Source organism: Glycine max, chromosome 5 (genome assembly GCF_000004515.6).
Source record: "Glycine max cultivar Williams 82 chromosome 5, Glycine_max_v4.0, whole genome shotgun sequence".
NCBI classification, from domain to species: domain Eukaryota; kingdom Viridiplantae; phylum Streptophyta; class Magnoliopsida; order Fabales; family Fabaceae; genus Glycine; species Glycine max.
Window position 1 is genome coordinate 38,373,302 of NC_038241.2, and position 22,802 is coordinate 38,396,103.

Sequence of the window (22,802 nt, forward strand, 5' to 3'; positions counted from 1 at the left end):
GTCGAGATTTAATTATTTTTAAAAGAAAATGAAACATTTTTCTCTCTCATCCGGGAATTTGACAAAAAGATCTAATTTCATTTGAAATTTATCAAATGAGAATACTTTTTTAATTAATTCTCGAATGAGAATAAGCCATAAATAAAGTCGTGATTATTTAAAAAAAAAATAATAATTTTGAATGACCTTAAAGTTATTTTAATTATAGTTTTATATTTCATGATTAATTGTTTAATTATTTTAAAATTAAAAATAATTATAATTAATATTTTTTTTATAATTTACGACTTTAAAACAGTCCAAATAATAATTATAATTAAAACACCTATTTTTTTATATTCCCATGATTTTTATTTTTAATTCTCAATCATTAATTATTTTTCTAATTAATATTTTATTAATAATAATAATTAGATAAAATGAACAAGGAATTATTTTTATATTATTAATTTATACTGCTTACATTCCTTTTCATTTCTAAATTTACAAATCAAAATATAAAAGTATTAAATAAAATAGGAGAAAAATGAACTTATATCATATACTTATCAAAGTATATTAAAAATAAATTTTTTTATATTAATTGAAAAATATATTAAAAATAAATATGTTAAAAGAAATAAGAGATTGGAGCAAAATAAACTTATTATATGAAAGAATTATTATACATGACGACATGACAGAAAATAAAATAATAGAAACCAAAATATAAAATTATAATTAAAAAAAAATTAAAATTAACTTAAAAATAAAAAAAAATAATCACAACTTTTAAAAAATTAAAATTATTGAATTTTTTATTACTTCACCATTAAAAATAAAATTGAAATCATGAATTCCTTTACAACTTCTTACCCCAAAAAGTCATAAAAATTCTCATAACTTATCCCATTTGAAAATTAATCAACAAATAATCCCTTTTGACAAATTCCAAATTGAATTACCCCGTCAAATCCCCCTCTCATCCTTCCTCTTCACCAATTGCGCTTTCTTCAGTTTTTCTCGTCCTTCACCTGATAAGAATGTAATATTTTTATTTCTATCATCTTTCAACCCCAACAAACGTAGCTATGTGAATAACTATTATCTAGATGCAGCAAGACTCCAATTAATTTGTCAGTGAATAACCACGACCACAGTGCATAAGCTTGGTCAATAGTCAAAACAAGATAAAGACTTTGACAAAGCAAACATACCAACGGAATTGGAAAGTCAAACAACGTCGCAAAAAGAATTTCAATAACAGTAAAGATCTAGTACCACAACAAATTGCTTGAAGAATGATCCTTATATAGGCGCTGTGGGTAAAAAAAGGGACTTACCAAATGAACACGTGTAAAGGAAACAGAACACGTGTAAAGGTTCTGATTAATTGCTCATGCTCTCTTCGGAGATCATCATGCAAGCAGAATAGAGCGAGCTTGACTGTGTTGTGTCAAGCAAGAAAGGCGCAGTGGTCAGTAACTCTCTTCATTCATCAATTCAATTGCTTCCTTAAGCTTTCAGTTTCTGTTTTTCTGTTTTCACAATGAATGTCATCTGAACTCTCAAGGGTTCAAATGAAGCTCTGCTATACACCATGAAGCTATTACTCAACTCCTCCAATTTTTTTTATTATTCTAATATGTCCCTTTTATCCTTCTTCTTCCTCCCTCCCTCCCACCACCTCCACCGAGCCACCATCACTCTTGCACCCAAGCGACCAAACACAACACCATCGTCACTTGATCCGCGCGTCGCGTCCGCTCAATCCCACCCAGTCCCTACCATCATTATGAATTCAACAATTCATAATGCATTTGTACTACGGATTGAACAATTCACGTATTATTTTGTATTATGGATTAACCAGTTTGTAATATAAAAAAAACTATATTATAGATTGAGCAATTCGTAATGGGATCGAAGGTAACAAAACTCAGCGTTACACTTATCCTTTGTTCCCTAATCTTGATGTTCTTGACCAAAATTCAATGCCGCACTGACGCACACTTCACTCGCCTTGATTTCTTACCTCTCCTCACACTCACATCCGCACACTTCACTCTAAGACTCTCTTTGGTGACGGGGCACGCGGAGGAAAGAGGGGCGTGCATATCTGGTTGAGTGAGATGCGTTTGGGTGGTGACAGGGTGGCATCGCGGGCAGAGAAGAGAGGGGTGAGTGGTGGTGGTCGCGCAGTTGTGGTGGTTTAGGAAGGAGGTGGTGGGAGAGAGGAAGAGCAAGGGTAAAAAAGGGGTATTAGAAACTTGGAGGTGTATGAGAAAAAAGGGGAGTGCGTTAAGTAATTACTACAATCCTAAAGTTGGCTCATTGTTTTTTCTCAGCTTTTTTTTTATTAAGAGGAGGCCTAAGCCCAATTACAAAGTAACTCTCCGGGGGAGAAGAACACACACAAAATCAGCCCAATACAGGCAGTAGGAGGTTCATTCAAAAGGTGTGTTTTTCTCAACTTATCTTGCCTTTTTTGTTGTTTTTATTTGCTGTTCGAACGTTTAATATTGAGCTAATTCTGAAATTTGTGCAATAAAATTGGGTTTGAAGAACTGAATATCTGAACAATAAGATGCAAATAAATGATCAAAATTTGTATATTTTTTATGTAAAAAAAGTTTTTATATTTTTTTTCTTGTGTTTTACTTGATTAAGCCTGAGAACATAATAACCATAAAATATCAATTTAATTATATTAAAATCAAGTATTTAATCAAACTAAATAGATGAAATTATCGAGGCAAAAAAGGGGTTGATTGGATGAATGGATGTTACCTCTTTTTGACCTTTAGAAATTTTGAGAATACAAGTTATGACGACAACTTGATATACTCAAATTTATTTCTTAATTAATTTTGATCGTTGTCGATAATATTTAATCATAACAAGTTTTTTTTATAGGGTATGTTTAGATAAAAAAGAATCAAAAACACTTTTAGGATAAGAAAATTAGAAGAAAAAATAAACTTTTACAGAAACTAAATTAACTTATGTATAAATTAAAAATAATCTGTTATAAATGATATATAAGAAAGTTTTTACAAGCTAGCTTATGACTTTGAAAGTATGCAAAATTGATGATTAAATCAAAATTACAAAACATTTAAAATATGAAGACTAAAATTGTGGGAGAAAAAAAAAGATCAAAATCATGAATTAGTAATTAAAGACAAACGAAAATTGTAAACTTATCATAGGTTAAATAAATGTAAAATAAAGCAACAAAATAACATGGAATTTACAATACTTCATAAAACATTATATTCCATCCTTAAAAAGATATTATGTTCAATAAAACAATGTTTAACTAAATAATTTATAAAAATTATAACAAAAAAACACAAATCCAATTGGTCAACTCAACCGAAACCATCTTTTAACATGCTGGGTGGATTATGTGGATTGAAATAATAAATTACATCTAACTCAACTCATTTTAGTAGATTGTAGGTTAACCCACGAGAATTATAAAGTTGATTTGGTAATTAAAAAAAGAAAAGTTTAAGAATTAAAGAGAGGAGAAGGTTATAAATTCGAATCTCCTATTAACATTTAAACATAAACTAACATTAATGGGTAAAAAAAAGTTAGCCCGCCTCCCTTTTTCTTATAATACACATTCATCACAATTTCAATGAAACAATTCCTTATAATTTTGATTTCGCTAATTTATTCATTTAGTGAGATATGAGTCACTCATAATTTTAAACATCCTATCATCATATATTATTTTTTTTATCTTTCTTTCTATCACATCATAAATTCTATTATATTTATATTATTATTTATATTTGTAGGTGTTGGATAATATATTGGATGTTTACCAAACATTTTCTTTTTTAAGATTTTACACATAGCAATTAATTCGGTATTAAGCATACGGGGTAACTGGCCATATGCTAAAACCTTAGATATGTTAAAAAATCAAAGTTAAAATCACATCCTAAAAATGGAACAAGTTAAGATTAAATCTAATTACTAATGGATCTAAGTTAAATCGAGCAATCTACAATTAAATATACAATGCCATTTTTTGTAAATTTTTTTATATGGCTTACATAGAATTAAAACAATAAGAAGAAAAACGTAGAAATTTAACGTGATTCAGCCAATATAACATAGGTTTATACAATTATACATTGAAATAACCTCTTTATTTTTGCCTAATCTACAACCAACAAGTCAGCCCAAATTATAAGCTAACATCAAAATCGAGTTTCTAAGCTCATGCTTATTAACTTAAACCCTCCTCTCAAAAAAAAAAAAAACTTGAACCCTCCGCTTTCGCCACAAACTTCTCATTTCTTTCTCCTCCAAGCTCTAAAATGTTGGGTGGGTTCATAATTCACGTCAACCTATCAACACAAAATTCAAGATATCTCTACATGATTATTTTTATTTTTTTTCATGGATATGTATCTTATTAAATATAGTATTAAAAATTCTTCAATTTATTGCACACACACAAAAAAAAAATCAATTTATTTTGTTAAAAAAATGCCTGACGCAAGAGAATCCACGTTTTGGTGTGATTTCGTTTAGGCCAAAAGTTTGGGGAAAGCTTATGGCATTAACTATGGTGGAGACACCCGTCTATGGATGACCATATTGACCAAAATGAATTAATGAGATTCGGTTTCTGGAACGAACAGTGGTTGTAGTTACTTTTCCTCACCGAAACATCAAATATGAAAACTAGTAGTTGTAATTAAACCATGCTTAAATGATCATCCAATAAAGACAACAATTTTTCATAACTATTACATATCTTTTGAAGAATTCACTCTGGTTGCTCACTTCTCTCATTTCCTCCTCTTAATTTTTTATTTAAAGCATTCAATGCTCTAAACTGTAGTTTTTTTTTTTTTTTGTTGCCATTACCCTAAAAAGGAACCCATGCACAGCATAACAATGACCGAAAACCCCTTAATAAATACTCACGTCCAAAAACAGAACGATCCCGCAACAATATTGACTTGGTTTTCCATTTTGTCGTTAACTCTGGAATTAGCGTGGAAAATCAAATAAATAGCAAATTAAGTTGTTCAATATCAGTATCATAGGTGAGTGGGGGAAGAAACATTTAATTTGGGTTGATAATAGTTTATGTTAAGATATCACTACTGCTATATATATGTTGCCATAGCCAAGTTAGCCTTATAAAGGGAAACTCACTTGCCTTATTTTTGGTTTTGAGATTGAGCTAAAGGCCAACTCAACCATCGAATTTGTTGGTGATTGAAAGAGAAGGAAGAAGAAGCAGGAAATGGAAGCAGTGAGAGCTGGTCGAGAAGGAGCAATAGGTCTAGGTCAAGGTGATGGCGTAGCCAAGGACAGCACTGAGACTGAACTCACCAAAATCCGTCTCCTCAGGGCAATTGTTGAAACCCGTGATCCCTCTTCCAAGGTAAACCACACTATTCTTGTGCCTCAACCTCTATAGTCAAATTAGTCATTTTCTTATTTTTGGGGTGAAAATTAAAATACATTTTTCTCTTGTCTTATTATTTTCATTTTCATGGTCTATTAACTTTAAAATAGTTATCTTTAATATCTTGAAGTATTCGTTTTATATAAATAACAAATTGGTTTTTCCGTTTTAACCATGTTAATTTTAGATGATACAATAACATTTATATAGTTTGACTTTTTTCATAAATTAATCAAGTTAATGTAGTAAGCTAACAGAAAGGAATCAACTTTGTCTAAAAGAGATACTTTAAAGAATTAAAATAAAACTTGTAAGCTTAAGAATTAAGAAAATAAGATGAAAGACTAAAAATGTTTTTTAGTCTTATTTTTTATGTAGGAGTTTGAAAGTGAAATAAAATTAAATTAAATGGACAAATTTTCAAAGTAAATATTATCTTTAATTATTTGGACTTTAGAAAAAGATGGGAGTAATAAAATGAGTTTAATACATGAATTTTTAATATTTTCTTATACATTTTTAGGGCATTATGTGGTTTGTTAATTTTTTTAAACAGTAACCCTCTTTTTTTCTTAGTCTAAATGATTTTTTAATTTTTACCAAATTATATTATTTTCATTTTGATTATTTTTTTATATTTCTGATAATTTTTTTGGTTGCATTTTAGCCTTTATGTTTAGTGATGACGTTATTAATAAAAATTAAACAAAAAACCTAATATTTCTTAAATAGGGAAACTAAATGTAAAATTTTCAAAACAAGAGTTATTTTTGGTCCTATTAAATTAATATTTTTTCATTTCTGATCTCCGTAAGTTTGTTTTTTTCTTTTTTGAATTTTAGTGTATGTAAATTGGTGTTGTTTTAATTTTGATTCTTGTAATTTTTTTTTTGAATTTTAGTGTCTTTAAGATTCAATTTTTTTATAACTCTCATAAATTTATACTTACATGAATCAAAATTAAAAAAAATATAAATTTACAGTAACTGAAATTAAAAAAAAAATTAAACCAAAAACATATTTAAGGAACTAAAAGAGTGAGTTAGATACTAAAATAGTTTTATAAGATATAAAGACTAAAAACTTATTAAAGGTTTTATTTCTTTGCTTCCATAATCTTTTATCCAAGTTTCAATATCCTTGCTAAATACTTAACAATGACATCTTTGTAATCTTTCATTTTCATCATTTATCAATAGCTTATTTGGACGGACCTGCCATGAAAAAAACAAAGGAAAAAAAAAAAAAAGCTTAATAAGGAATCGACACAGATGTTGTACGTAAGAGACGACTATTACATAGACTTGTGTTGACATAGTGCATCTTTAAATGTCCGTAGTAACTAGGAAGATCTCAAAAATCTATTTACTCTTAAAAGTAATAAAACTGTCTTTCTTTATTTTACATTTTAAATTTAAAAATATATTTATTAAAAATTTTAAATACATATTGCCAACTTTTATCCAAACAATTTATAATTATTTCAATTTTCAATAGTGTAATACTGTAATTATCTTCTTCGAACTTTTTTTTACAATGCGGGCATTAATAAAGTTTGATCTTCAGATCTTGTACAAACCATCTTAATCCTCTCTATCAATAAGTCGATCTTTGCAGGTTATATAGTCTAATTATTTAAAGTTCTGGATGTTTCTCTCTCTTCATGTTGACTAAAACATAAAATAAAAAACAAATTATCAATAGAAAATCTAGTGTTTTTTTTTTGTTTATGTAATTATTTTTGTTTTTTTAGTTGAAATAATACTTTACATGATCTTCAAAAATAAATAAATAATACTGTACATATATTTATACAAACACTTTTATATTTTATTCTTTGTATAATTTTTATTTAACTATAACTGTTTTATATTCTAAATTCATTTACATTTTTTTCCCTTAATCTTTTGATTCACCAGGAAAAAAAAATTTGATTAATCTAAATTTTGACTGAAAGTTAAGTAAAGCCTATTCAATAATTATTTCTAGGATGAAACTCAAATATTACTCAAATGATTTAACCTCAATTTTAACAAATTAAACGCTAATATTTCATCACTTGATTTCTTTTATACGTCTTTATACACACATTTTTATATATTGTTTATATAACGTATTGTTTAATTATAACTAATTTTATATTTGTTAGGCGATTTACACTCTAATTCTCTTATTCAATGACAATTTTATACTTTATTTTATAATTTTATTAAGTAAATAATCTTTAATATTAAAAAATCATTTAAATAAATATTCACTAAATAATTTTGCAAAATTATAAAATTTATACATTTAAATTATTAAGTATTTTTATTTTTAATACATAATTAGTCTCTTAAATGTTTTAATATATAATAACTTAGTTCTTAAATAAAATTAATGAAAAATTAAATATTTCACATTTATAAATTGAAAAATTACAGTGCTCCGTAGATAGTAATCCTTTTAACTATTGAACTAGGTCGAATAATTTTTATAAAAATAAATAAGATATTTATTATAATTTCCTTATATTTTCGTTGTAAACCTATCACTATAACTATAAAACTGCTTCTTGTAAGCTTAACTGGTGATATTGACTTGAAATTTTAGTTGGAGTCATGACACTGTCATACAAGTAATGCACCAACCAACCGACACTGACATGAGGCGTGGGACACAAAATTTAAATGCCTATTATTTTTTTTATAATGAGTTGGTTCTCTCATTATTGTTAAAATTTGTTTTTTTCTCCTTTGAAAATTAATTATCCTATCATTTTAATTGCATAATTTTTTTGAGAGAAAAATCATTTTTAATTGTATAATATTTAATATAAATATACTAATGTGATACTCTACCGCCATGTTATGTCAATGTATTCATACTTTGTTGTAACCAAAAAATGATACATCACGACTAAAGTAATGTAAGACTCTTTTGTACCACTCCCTCCATTGTAAAATAATAGTTTCTTTAGCTTTTTTTTTTTTTTAACAACAGCTTTTTCTAGCTTTTTAAAATTATTTTTAACGATTTAAGAGGATAAATTAATTAATATTTGCATTGAAAAAATATTTAAGTGATCGTGCGATTTTAAAAAACTTTTTAATTTTAACCATTCATACATGATTAAATGACTTGGATTTATCCTTCTCACCTCTTACACTTACTTCATTTAATAATTTTTTATAAAATATAAATTTAACAAATCCATATGTTGTGAATTGTATGTTTGTATATAGTAGATTAACTTCGTAAAATTTATGTAAAAAAAAACTAATTGGTATTTCATGCTTTATTTTAGTGAATAATATACAATTGTCTAAATAATTTAGATTTTAATAAACATAATCTGAAAGATAATATTTAATATTTTGGTAATTGAATTGGTTAGATTTGTATTCCACAAAAATATCACCATTAAGAGTATTAAATTGTCACTAAGAAAAATCACCATTCACTAATAAAACAAAAAATTAAGCATTAGTATTATCTTTGTCAATATAATCTTTATCTAACATGCATTAAATTATTAATTTCTACATTGTGAGCCTACATTAAGAATATGATGTATTATATTAATATTTGTTACTGTAATAGTATGCTAACAAAATTATCTATTAATGTAAAGTATTAGAAGAATGTTGGAACACACCCTCTAATACACTTTTTAAGGACACTCTCTAACACATTCAAGCACTCTCTCTGTAATTGGGATCCATAAAATTATCATTTTAAATAAATTTCAATTTCAACCAATTAGAAGGAGAGTAGAGTGTGTTCAAAATAGTGTATTAGTTTTTAACATTTATCAAAGTATTATTATGTTTGTATATACGAGTATACACGTGTGCAGAGAAGATTGACCATCTATATAAGACAAAATTTCAAAGCTAAATTATAAATTTTGTTAATTATGTTTATTCAAAAATCTCAGTTTAATTATTTGTCTTTTTCCTTAATTTAGTCTATTTTCCCTTTTTATATATAGTTTTACTTTTATCATATTTTACAAGTTATTGGTTTTAGTACTAGTAAAAAACTATCACAAATATAAAATTTGTTATAATTCACAAAAACTATTGCCATTATAATTAACGAAAAATACCAAATTATATAAAAAAGATAAAGAAGTAGAATAAGAAGCAAAAATGATATAAAAAAAAAACCTAAATTAGGGTTTTAAATAAAGATAAATGACAAAAAGTATAATTTAGCTGAATTTTAATGATATGAAATATGGATGGGTAAGTTTATTTATATTATTTTAAATTCATTGTATTTTATTATGTGTTTATTTTTTCATCAATACTCAAAATTTATTGGTTCCACGGTGAGGATCACCCTCACTCACGACAAAAACTCAACTAATGCTGGGCTTGTACCTTGTTCCCAAAATCAATCATTACTCTGTCTATGCAAACTGCAATCAATTCCCACGTACTCGGTGGCACTACAGATCTATTGTAGCCAGGTGAACTATAACTATGAATATATTTACTAAGGCATGCAGAGTATGACTTACCTTTATATATAAAAAATAAAGAGTATAACCTACCTTATTCTTTGACTTGTGTTCACTTTGGTAAATAATTATGAGCAATACTTATGACATATGTACTAATGTTTAAGAGAAATTGATTTGATTCCTTGGTTGCAGGAAGAGGATGATTTTATGATTAGAAGATTCCTGCGTGCTCGTGATTTAGATGTAGAGAAGGCTTCGGCAATGCTCCTCAAGTACTTGAAATGGAGAAATTCATTTGTTCCAAATGGCTCTGTATCTGTGTCAGATGTTCCTAACGAACTTGCACAAGATAAGGTGTTCATGCAAGGACACGACAAGATAGGTCGACCTATACTTATGGTCTTCGGTGGAAGACATTTTCAGAACAAGGATGGTCTTGATGAATTCAAGCGTATGTTTAATTTCAAATAATGGGGTCATGCATCATATAATTTCTCAATGATAAAATATATATTATATGCTTTAGCCATAAACAAGTTTGTTTCTCAATGACAAATATATAATTTCTCTGTAATACAGGATTTGTTGTTTATGTTCTTGATAAAGTATGTGCAAGGTAATTATATCACTTTTTCTACTTTAGATCCTGCTTTTTGAACTATGAATTCAATTAGAAGCTTTGCATATATGAACAGTAATTAACAATACATACCATTTGGCGTATCAGTATGCCACCTGGGCAAGAAAAGTTTGTCGGTATAGCAGAACTTAAGGGATGGGGATACTCAAACAGTGACGTGCGTGGATATCTTAGTGCTCTATCCATTTTGCAGGTACCGTTTTTTGTTTGTGTTAGTATTCAGACATGTTATAAGACAGGTTGATAAACATCTTGTTCTGAGGATCTTTTGTATATGTTTGTTAAGATGTTACACACTATAGTTAGAAATATGGTCAGAATCAATAGTCCTTATAAGATTTGAACAATGTGTGTGTGTGTTTGCGTGTGAAGTTGGAATTCATACGTTCTTATATGGTTGTAATTTTTTGGAGGCAGGATTACTACCCAGAGAGATTGGGGAAGTTGTTTATTGTGAACGCACCATACATCTTTATGAAAGTGTGGCAAATTGTTTACCCATTCATTGACAACAAAACCAAGAAAAAGGTTATGTTTCAAATTCAGCTTGTATCTGAATGCATGATACATATGTTGGAGGAAAATATTTAGAAAGTTGGGTTTGACTTGCATTGCAGATAGTATTTGTGGAGAAAAATAAGGTGAAATCAACACTGCTAGAAGAGATGGAGGAAAGTCAGGTCCCAGAGATATTCGGTGGCTCACTGCCATTAGTCCCAATTCAAGATAGCTAATTAATTAAGTAACCGCTGACAGAATAAGGAGAGGCGGGCCTAAAAATAAATATTGTTATTTCTTATTTATGTGTTTCTATGCCGTTTTCTTTTTACCCAATTACTTTACACTGTTGTATCAGCTATCAATATTCAGTAGTAAATGAGTACGATTTTTTTTTCCTACATGTTAAACTAACTACTGAATCCGAATTAAAAAATTCTTAGTCACGTAGACAATTAGTAAATGAGTTTGAAAAAAAATTCGTCTTTTGTTACAAATTTGTAAATGGGCCAAAATTCGTCTTTTTATAAATTAGATTACTTGTATCAATTCTTTGGTTAGTGCTTGCTGCACTCCTTTTTGTCTTTCGGAACAATCAATCAGGGATGTAAAATTACGTTCAGCAATACAGTCTCTTTTTGTTTTTTAGAATGACCAATCTGAAAGGTCAACAACTATTTCAAAAAAAAATGGAGGAAGCAACTTGAGAAGTGCATGAAGCAACAACCCAATTCCTTATTCAATCAATTGTTACTAGACAAGTCCCATTCTAAAAATAATTGTCTCCTCGGTTCTTTTTGAGTGGGCCAAAAGTCCATTATACTAAATCATCAACATATAATCAATAAATTAAAATTACATAAAAAACAATTAATTAAGATTGAATAAACTTTAAATAACATAATTTAAACATGAAAAAAATATTAAGCAATAAAATATAATAATAAAAATAAATAACGAAGACATAAGTGAAATAACAAATCAGTTAAGTAATTTAAGAATAAATTAGCCTTTTTTTTATGATAAAAAAATCCTTTTGGTCTAACAACAACAATGGGCCCAACCGATTAACAACAAGCTATGGAATTTTTATTTTTTTTATTTCATATTAGTTCATTAATCAATTTTTCAGTACAAAATAATCATTTAATTAAAATAAGCAACGAAGAATTTAAAATCAAGCCTAAATAATAATTATCATCACAAACCCACAAAATAGAAATTTAAATCAACATAATAAGATGATAAAATAAATGTCAATACATAAAAGTAAATAACAAATAAAGTAAAAAAGTTAATCATAGAATTAATACAAAATAAAAGGATTGGATTAGGGGATAATCCACAAGTAAAAACCCATTCAGATATGAAAATAGCGCTTAACCCCACTCCCCCTTTCCTCAATTGGTAGCATCGTTGGTGTAATTTGTTGAAGCTCTTGTTGATGAGAAAATGAGGTTTAAGTTCCAAAATTACTATTGTTTTAGCTTAATATATAGAACTTTTAATGGTGGATAAGTGAGGAAAAATTTACAAGAGCATGTCTATGGAGTATGGAGGCAATACAAAAATTAAACCTCTTCTAAATGTGTTATTCCCGTAAGCCGAAATAGAAATATCTAAAATTAAATTTACAAAGCAATCGATGATGAATTGTTAAGGAATTTTGTAGTTGTATTGTAGATTGTGATATACGGCTGCTGGCCGCAAAGTTTGACATAACGTCCTCGGATGAAGCCCAAACATAACGTGAATCCAAATTCAGTTGACCGGAACGTGTTTGAGTAGAAAACTGACTTAATAGGTTTCATTTCACCAAACCAACAATGACAAGTGACTTGCTATATCGCTGAATCCACCACAAGTCTTCTCTCTATGCTCAGTTTAATTGGTATATACATTTCTAATTTAATATGTTGAATTGATATCGAATTGGTATTGTTAATCAGTGTGCTTATGATATTAATTAAAAAATTAAAAAAATATATATTTATTACAGAAATTATAAGAAAATATATAAAAAGTTATAAAAACATAATTTTTTTACATTCTAATAAAAAAATTATTTTTTTAATTTCTTATCGTACCAATGACTTAAGTTAACATTTGCCATATCGAATTTCTAATTAAAGTTTCGGTAGCCGAAGGGGGAAAGTAATCAGAATATAACAGAGGTTGGCAAAGCACTGTTTGAAATGCACACTATTCATGACCATAGGATAAAGTATGGCATGGTTATAAAAGGCAGTTGCTGATATAGTCACATATCATTGAAATAAATAATGTTGCACTTGTTATTGGCTTCATGAAATTAGTTGATTACTCAAGGTAGTGATGTAAATATATGATCTGATCCGTCCCATTTCCAACTTAGCTTGTTGGGTTGAGATATGTTGTGAATTATTATATTTGAAGGTGCGGATGCAAATATTCTGCCTATACGTCGTTTAAGGAACAAATGATTTTGTACACATAATTTTTTTATTTTGTTTTATTATACTTTTTTCTTTTACATTTTTTCCCATTCTCATAATTTTTTTAAAATTTAATTTATTATACTCTAAGACCCACTAACATTAAAAAAAATCGATGGTAAATTTATCAGTAAACTGACAGCATACAAACTTATTGGTATATAGAATTTTGTATAAACAAAACTTTCAAAAATTAAAATAACAAAAGTTACAATTTCTCTCAAATTAAATTATATATTGAAAATATATCTAGTCGCTAAGTATTGGTTAATTCATAATTGGATCTTGATATATAGCACCTACGTGGAATAAAATGGTATATGTTTTCAGAAGAAGAAAGTTGTGGGGAAAGGAGGTGTATATGGAGGACTCATTCCAGTCAAAGAATGGAGGTTACATGGCTCTTTGAGGAATTCTCAGTGTAAGAGATATAGTATAAATTAAGAAACAAAGTTGCTATCAAAGTCATAACGTTTCACAGGAAGATATGCGAACACTACATTACAAATGTTCTCTTACGATTTGATATGTACTCCTTGTTTCAACTACCTACTGATAGTTATGTTGATGGAATTGTGCAAATCATTTCTCTATGCTTTCTGACCTATTTTTTGCAGATTAGAATGCGGTTCTTTACTATTTAATTGATGTAATTTTTATTTATAAGAGTTTAATAGACATATATAAAAATATTTATATTATTGATTAATTAATTAAAATTTATATTTGTAACGACTTCAAAGAAAGTAATTACAAAAAACAATAAAATATCATACATAATATTAATAATTTATGATTATATGATAATGTAAAATATTTTAGATTATTACAATATTATTAGAACATATATCATTTATTCATAAAAAATAGTAATTTTATAATTATTCATAAAAATGGAAAGAAAAAAAAGCATCCGTGTACGTTGCGATAAACTAATAGCGATCAGGAGCAATCTTCAATCGTTTTTGGCCCAAACAACGACTTGAGACGGAGACTACTTTCCGAAAAGTTGACTTATTGTCTGTTGGAGTTGTTATAAACGTTTTGGGAGAATAGACAAGTAATTATTGTAAAAAAATCAATCAATTTTTATTTACATAATAAAAGAAAGATTTAACTATAATTTTACTTTTCCTATCTTGTCCAATTTGCAAATTTTGTCCCAACATTTAAAATAAAGATATTTAGTTATTTTATTTTATTTCTAAAAAATCATAATTTTGATCTAATTTTTAAATTTTATTTACATTTTATTTCTTACTTTATTCGAAAAAAATAAATAAGACTTATGTCTCCTTAGTAAAAAACTGAAGCTATATATGCAATTTCTTATTTTATTACTATATGAATACATCCATTATATTTCAAACCAAACCACCAAGTGTGTAAATTAGTTATAACAAAAGCTGTTTTAGCAAAAAAATAAAGTAAAATTAGAGAAATATTTTTATTTTTATTGTCATTCGACTTGATTTGGAATTTTGGATTGATGTAGTATATCAATATCGATCGTTGTAAATAATTATTTTTAAGTAATGTATATGTATTAATAACGTAATATAATTATAAATTATGTCTAAATTATTTTAAGATAAGTTATTTTAAAAGTGAATAAATTTATCATATGATGAAATGTGATTGAATGATTATATAGTTTTTTTATATTATTAATGTATAATTATTTTTTTATTGTTATTATTCCAGTAAATATAATTTATTTATACGGGAGCTAAATTTAAAAATAAAATAAAATGAAGGTACATGAACAGGAAGTAAGAAGTCTTAATTCCCAAACACAACGAATATTTTATGACTATATATAATTAGTCAACTCCGTTGGATTCAATGCTTCTTTATAGAATCTAGATTGGTGGGAACGAACGAAATGCATGCCGGCATCATTATTGTGACGCGGTTTTCGCCGTATCTTTCCGAAACTCCCAGGTCAGCGTTAACTGCGTGTTCAAACTTGCTTCTTTTTTCTTATCCCTTTTACACACAGATATGTTATACTCCACTGTCCAAAATCTAATTTATAGAATTATATTTCGTGTATACCATAAGAGAGAAAGACATAGAAGAAGGAGTAATAATGCTACAAATAATACAGTAGTTGTAATTTATAGAGTAAAGTTATATGCAACTTATACCATTTTTTTTATTATTTCTCTATCATATATCACTCATTTCAAAGATTTTTCTTTTTCTTTTTTATCTCTTCTCTGTCTATATATCTCTCTTTGTTATATATGACACAGCTAGCTGATGGTTTTGAGATGCAGGTAAAAGCTAGATAAACTCTGCAGTATTCTCTGGTCCTCAACCTCTCTCTTTCATGGCAGATTAATTATTCATTATCTCTTACGTACTTTTCTCATTTCATCGAAGCCGATCGACTTTGGGACTTAAAGTCTTAAACCACGGTAATTCTTTCCCTTATATATGGTTTATCGATTTCATGTAATTTACTTTATCGTCAAATGTTAGTTAGGAGAATTTAAAGGTGACCTCTGAATCAATGTTATTTTTTTCTGAACTCAAATATAAGAAAATTTAATTAATTTTTCTCCTATTTAATGATCATTCTTAAAACTTTATTTTTAAGAATTTTATTTTATTCATGATATAAATTTTAATGAAAGATATTTTTAAAATAATCTTATGATTTACTTGAGAATAATAAAATTAAATCATTTCAACTAAGTTTTTTAATTAATATGAAAATAATTATTTTACTTATACATTAATCTAGAAGAATAGTATATTGTTTGTCGATTTCACGAACATTATTGATCTGCAACCATCTTTCATATATGCATATCGATCATATATACAATCCTACACAAAGGGTGCATACACAATTAGGTTTGTGTGACTATTCTTTTTCAAACAAATATTCCCTTGGCAACATACATATATTTATACGGGTTACTAATTAATGAAAACTGATAAGCATATAAATAATGAAAAAGTCTTTATATGTAAATGAATAGTGTATAGAAGGTCCTCTCTCATAGTTTGTCTTTGCCATCCAAATCACATGTTGGTTTCCTAGGAGGCTCAGAAGTAGAAGACTGCATGGAAAACGGTAGAAGGTCTTGTTCAGCAGAAAGAAACACGACGTCAGTCCCATATAAACGAGGCATGGCATCATTATTAGTTGCAGTGCCACCAAACACTTGAGAATGTTGATCACTGAGTGGCGTCGCCGAGGCGTGGAACAATGATGGACGATTAGTGAGGTAACCAAATTCCTTAGAGAAATGAACCCTTTCTGGAAAATTAAGCTTAGCTTTGGTTCCTTTGAATCTGAGAGCTGCTTCATCGTAAGCGAGTGCAGCTGCCTCAGCAGTTTCAAAGGTTCCCAGCCAAACTCTCGCTGCTTTCTTTGGGTCTCGAATCTCCGATGCCCACTTCCCCCACGGTCGTTGTCTCACTCCTCTATAGTGCCTTCTTACGTTTCCTTCACATACACACACACATGTCCATACATTTCAACAAAACAATTTGCTCCCATCTTTGTTACACTATTTTTTATTTTTTTTTAACAAGTTATGATATTTAGACATCCATTTTTCTCAAACATCTATCTGATACTAATCATTTCTCTTTATCTTTTTTTTATCGTCATATTATATCACCTTAATGCCTATATATTTTCTCTTTTATCTCTTGTAGGTGTTAATTTTAATTGTCTAAGTACTATTTTCCTCTTTTAGCCGCCTTTCCTTTTTTAAAGAGGTTTTAATCGTGCAAATGCTGTAAATTTTAGTTTTATTTATTTCTTAAATAGTTGTTAGTTTTTTATCTTCATATTTTTTCTTAAAAAAAATATGTTTTTCATCATTTAATAATGTGTTGCATACAACCATGTCACATTAACAACTACTATGAGATGACATATAATGTGACTTATCTAGATGAAAATGTCATGTTATCATAAGAACCATTAATTTTCAAAATTTATAAGAATCAAAATTAACAATTTTTTTAAGAATTAAAACTAAAATTTATCATATGTGTAAGGATTAAAAGACATACTATATGCCCCTATTAAAATGATAAAAAAGTTAGATAAAGACAATAGAATATATACTTTCTTTAAAAGCAAAATAAGTGAAATGTAATAATTAATAGGGGGAAATGAAGAAAATCGTTCCTAATGTACTAAGAGGCTACAACTTCAATCATTTTTTATTTTTATTTTTATGACGCTAGTTTAGGTGTGTAATAATTGCATACAAGTTTTTATTTTGATAAAACTTACGCTGAATTCAACTCGAAGCACTTCTGTTATAATCTCACACTAGCTATATAAAAAAAGTGCTATCTTCTTTTTATTTGTGGGCATGCAAAGCTGTGTGTAATTTTTAGCTTATAAAGAATAGGCTATCTTCTTTCATTTATGATGTTCTAAGAGGGTAAACTTCTTTCATTTTGTATTTCTTATCACGCTATCCATGGTGTAAAAATTAGCATATAAGAATTGTATGAGATTCAATTTAGGCACGCCTTGTGAATAACACTTCCATCATTAATAAAAAAATCAGCTTATAAAAATAATTAATGTTATCTTCTTTATCGGTAAGCAAACAACAAAAACATTTTTATTATATCATTTTTTTTATGAACATGATTAATTTATGAATATGCCCATTAAGATATTTTAATAAGTTTTTAACTGTTTTTACTAATTGAAAATTTATTTGATTATTTAATAAATAATTTTTTAATAGTTTATAATATTTTTTAAATCATTACTTGAAGTATTATTTGTTAAAACGTTAATTTCTAAATTTTAATTTTTTTATATATTTTTAATCCTTAATATATTTATTTAATTTTTTTAAAAAATAAATTATAATTTTATTATATTTTTATCATTTTATATTTTTTTTATCTATTTCAACAATTAACTTTATCAAACACTTACAATTTAATAAATTAATTTTTTAGCTTATAATTTTCGGTTAGTAGCAAACTTTCTAGCATTCATTTAATATTTAAATTTTTAATTAGTTTTATAAAAAATAACCTACATTATTTTCTTTTATACTCACCATTATACGAATTGAAAAATTATCTTATACTTTTCTTCTTTCTTTTTCTTATTTAGAAAAATAATAACCCATTTCTTTACTCTCTTTACTCCCCAAAAACTACACACAACGAAAGTTTCAAATAGCATCGACCAAACTTTAATCACTCTAATCTTTAAACTAGTTTGTATTCATACACTATATATACGTTATACTTTGTTCACATCATCACATGTTTAATGTATAATCAAATTAAACAATACATAACACAAAATTATTTGTATAGTGCATTGACTGCAAATGATAATCAGAACAATAAAACTTGTACCGCCATGATTCGTCTACTTATCTTGTACTATACTTCTTTTACCGTCCTATAAGATGCATATCAAACACTTCGTGGGTGTATATGTTGTATCACTTTTAATTTGAAGAAAGAAAAAGGAAAAGACATACAAGGAATGAATGGATGATCAGTTTTTCATCATTTTCTTTTCTCAAAAATGGAAAAGTGTTTGCAAAAGAGGGTCTTGAACTGTGGTGTCTATATATTAATAGCATTTTAAATTTACATCTGTTGCTGTTGCTGTTTTTTTTTTAAGATGGACACTTACATCTTTAAAAAAGAGCTTTCTTTCCTTTTTCTTTCTCTTTCTTCTTCACATCATTAGCATTTTATTACGTATAATTAAGAAGGGTATGAAGAGGGGAGTGTAAAGAAGTAAAGACGTACGTAAACTAAAAAAAATTTTGTATCCAATATTATATAATTAGTGCATGGGAAACAAGATTGACAAAACAATGAACAACACATTAAAGTAAACAAACAACATTCATGTATCTATGAATTCCTCACATCATGTAATAACATGAAATATTTATCATTTTGGGGTCTGAATCAGGATCGATGGGAAAGATAGAGAGGAACACAACAGGGGAAAGAAGACTTGGTTGTGCATCAAGTCTTCAGCCCTATCTGTTAATTCCCAATATTCCATGGTCCTTGTTCACTCCTCAAATCAAATTTAATTCTAATTTATATATAAGAAGAAAGAGGCATAAAATGTATATATGAATATATGTGGCAAAGGCAGGAACGGCATACCTTGATGTTGTGGTGGTTGTGATTGTTCATTTGAATCATTTCCAACAACACTTGACTGAGACGCTGTTGTTGGATCTTTGTGTTCTGGATTGCCACCAATGACTTGAACAAGAGCCGATACCACAGCCGATATGTCTTGCTGGGACCGAGAAGAATAAATCGGAAACGCTTTCTCTTCTTCTTCCAAAGGAAGTGGTCTCTTTCCATGTTTTCGATCCACTTTGGCAACTCAGATCGATCGATTACGTGAAAGGTATCAAGTAGCTAGATGTACGTAATTCTTCACTTGGCTGTTCTGTAATGACTATGATGGAGTATTAATTGACTACACCATTTCCTTTGTGGTTCCGTTGAACGTGACCGGGTGGGTGCGCAAGGTAATATTGTATCCGACTAATATCAGCACCTGATGCTATTGTATTTGGGTAGATCGAGCGTAAAGCCGATTGGAGAAAGGAAGAAAAAATCGAGCTAAAATAAGGAGTAGGGAAGAAGCTAGGGCTTTTCAACGAATTTTTTAGGTCTATAAACAGATGAAAGGGGAACAAAAAAGTCTCCATCAGTTTCCCGTATTCTTCCTTTTCATAGTTTACTTTTGGACGTTTACTTCTTAAAACAATTCTTGCACTTTTTAAAATTCATATTGTATTTCAATGAGTATGCATAACTTGATATCGCACGCCAAATTTACAGGAGAATTTGGGTTTATCTCCGTAAAAATACAGTCTTATTTTGGGAGGGACAGGAAATTTCAAGTATGACTAAATTTTAAATTGATGATTAATAATCCAAAGAATCGAAACTTTAAAAATATCTTAAGGTTTTATTCGAATTAATTATGATGATTAAAAAAAATTATATAATATTTTATATATAATTTAATTGACATACACTTTTACAATGTCACATTTTTTTAAAGTTTAAATCTTATTCAAATTACCTTAAAGTCATACATATCATTAATTATGATTTAGAGTGTAATCTTTTTTATATTATTAATGCATACATACCAATTAAATTCTTCTATATATTATTTATTTATTAATGTTATTTCTTTCTTTGATTTTATTTATATTTATTCACTCATCATGGACGTGAATTAACTAATACATGTATAGTTATTTCGATTTAAACGATCTCAGGTTAAAATTCTGAATACACTATTTTTTTAGTTGTTTTGGTCTAGGATCTCTAGGGTTCATAATTATCTATCCACAACATTAAAAGTGTCATATCGTCTTCAGGGGCCTAGGGTGTCATTTATAGACACTCCAGGATCGATCTACATACGTTTTCTTATTTGAGAGATAAGATAGGATTCTATAATTAGATGAAATATATTCTTGATATTAATTAGGATATAATGAATATTTGTTTCCATTTATTAAGGTAATATGATAATATATATGGGCATGATATTACACTACTAATCTAGTCATGAGTTCATATAATAGAAGAGGTGAGGCTCGTTGTATATCAAGGATTCTAGATGTTCAGCCAAGAATTGATAGAATGATGCACAACCCCTAGGCTCAACTACAAAGCTTGAAGAGGCTAGTAAAATATCAAAGCTTGGTTGATAACCAATAGAACGGTATACAACTCCTTAGGCTCAGTAAAATATCAAAGTTCTATTGATAACCAATTGAATGGTACATAGCTCATTGGGCCCAAGTGCGAAGCATGAAGTGACTAATCAAATATCAAAGCTCGGTTGATAATCGACTGAACGGTACAATAATCATGTTACTAGTATGAATTATCCATCAAAATTGTGAATGATTAATATTCACCTGAAACTTGATTGACCGCGATAAAAAAGGACCAAGCTTAATTCCATTAATTAAGAACAAAGACTTGTTAGTCCATAGTACATATACTATATAAATATATTTATAAAGATACATTTATCATCCATAATAGTTTCTACATAATCTGGGAGGAATATTCAAACCAGAGTAAAAAATATATATTTCTAACGATTGCCTACAAGCCAAACTTACCTACAATTACTCTAATATCCAAGCCTTTGGGTGGCCAAGAAGAAGATAAAGTGTATAAAATGGGTTTGCTACTAGCCTCGATGCCATTGTTATTGGCTCCGCCGGGTGAAATTTATTTTATTTTTCTAAAAATATCCTTTTCAAAGAATCATGGTTCTGTTATTGTTTTAAATTTTGTATGCATAAATGTGCGTGTGTGTGTGTTTTTTTTTATGCATGGGACATCAATCCCTCAATTGGATCCTCCAAGGAAATTCACGAACAAGTATTTATCTTGTTATATTTCTTTTGTAGCATATTATAGTTCTACATGTTTTATGTCGTATCGAAAAGTGAAAAATTCATGTGTGTTTTCATAAGCAAAATTAAGTAACAATTTCATTAAAATAAACTTATTCCGCAATGAGAGTAATTGGTCCAACGTGATGTTATATATAGGACATTGCATTTTATGATATCAAAGTTGGTAATATCTTTTATGAGAAAAACTATTGGGAATAGATGCATTGCGTCTTTGTTGTGTACTTTATGTAGTTATTTCCGCAAGGAAAAAAAATATTGGTTGACATTGCTGTGAATTTTTGTATTATTGTGCCATCCTCTCGTAGTTAATTACGTTCTATGTCACCAATACCACCCTCACCGAATTTGATTACCCCAACAATAAAGTTTGGCATCTACTAGACTACTACGACTGAGTCTGTGGATCCAAAAAAATTTGTCAGTGAGACAAAAACTAATTTATAATATTATCACACAAAAAAATGTCACCAATTCATAAAATATGTAATATCATGATAAAAAAATATAAAATACTTATATTTTTACATATTGCAATTATTTTTTATGAATTGTTATACTTAAAAATGTTCTATATTTTTTTATTGTCAATACTATCAAAAATTAAAAGAACAAAGAAGTAAGATTAATATCAATTTATTTTTTCTTTTTTATTTCTTATATTTTCTTTTACTCATTTTAGAACGATTCATCTTATGGGGGTAATATCTATTTTTCTATGGGGATAATTTTTTTTATTATGTGACTGGAGATCAATTAAAAAAATCTTGTGTGGGCAATTTCCCCCACACCCTATGACCTGGATCCAGTGTCTATGATAAAAGCATATATGCATTGTACCAGGATGTGAAGTTCAGTTACCAAATCT

At 28.0% G+C, this 22,802-nt stretch overlaps 2 protein-coding genes across 6 annotated transcripts; one reads left to right on the top strand and one right to left on the bottom strand.

Annotated features, from left to right (window-relative positions):
* The first annotated feature begins 1,346 nt into the window (after positions 1 to 1,346).
* On the top strand, positions 1,347 to 11,414 carry SSH2 (polyphosphoinositide binding protein Ssh2p). Of its 5 annotated transcripts, XM_014775363.3 has the most exons (9): positions 1,347 to 1,456; positions 2,328 to 2,437; positions 5,192 to 5,401; positions 9,867 to 9,881; positions 10,068 to 10,326; positions 10,455 to 10,491; positions 10,603 to 10,708; positions 10,933 to 11,043; positions 11,133 to 11,414. In XM_014775363.3, the coding sequence occupies exons 3-9, from the start codon at positions 5,261 to 5,263 to the stop codon at positions 11,247 to 11,249; spliced, it is 786 nt and encodes a 261-aa protein (XP_014630849.1). In that variant the 5' UTR covers positions 1,347 to 1,456; positions 2,328 to 2,437; positions 5,192 to 5,260; the 3' UTR covers positions 11,250 to 11,414. The 5 variants fall into 5 exon arrangements, with proteins under 5 accessions (XP_014630849.1, XP_025984180.1, XP_040871183.1 ...); XM_026128395.2 differs by lacking the exons at positions 1,347 to 1,456; positions 2,328 to 2,437 and adding an exon at positions 2,484 to 5,057; XM_041015249.1 differs by lacking the exons at positions 1,347 to 1,456; positions 2,328 to 2,437; positions 9,867 to 9,881 and adding an exon at positions 2,492 to 5,057.
* Positions 11,415 to 16,195: 4,781 nt separating this feature from the next.
* Positions 16,196 to 22,311, bottom strand: LOC100793410 (ethylene-responsive transcription factor ERF114). Its single transcript, XM_041015304.1, has 3 exons — positions 22,251 to 22,311; positions 19,632 to 19,850; positions 16,196 to 16,950 (listed from the first exon to the last, which is right to left on the bottom strand). Exons 1-3 carry the CDS (start codon positions 22,309 to 22,311, stop codon positions 16,499 to 16,501), a joined length of 732 nt encoding a protein of 243 aa, XP_040871238.1. The 3' UTR covers positions 16,196 to 16,498.
* Between the last annotated feature and the right edge of the window lie 491 nt (positions 22,312 to 22,802).

Bases quoted from the DNA above. Each gene is read 5' to 3' on its own strand.
- SSH2 (XM_014775363.3), top strand. From the start codon at position 5,261: ATGGAAGCAGTGAGAGCTGGTCGAGAAGGAGCAATAGGTCTAGGTCAA. The intron at 10,709-10,932 runs GTACCGTTTTTT...TTTTGGAGGCAG, and splicing joins GTGCTCTATCCATTTTGCAG to GATTACTACCCAGAGAGATT. The intron at 11,044-11,132 runs GTTATGTTTCAA...CTTGCATTGCAG, and splicing joins ACAACAAAACCAAGAAAAAG to ATAGTATTTGTGGAGAAAAA.
- LOC100793410 (XM_041015304.1), bottom strand. From the start codon at position 22,311: ATGCCAAACTTTATTGTTGGGGTAATCAAATTCGGTGAGGGTGGTATT. The intron at 19,851-22,250 runs GTAATTAACTAC...GAGTTGCCAAAG, and splicing joins TGGTATTGGTGACATAGAAC to TGGATCGAAAACATGGAAAG. The intron at 16,951-19,631 runs GTATGCCGTTCC...GTGTATGTGAAG, and splicing joins ACAACCACCACAACATCAAG to GAAACGTAAGAAGGCACTAT.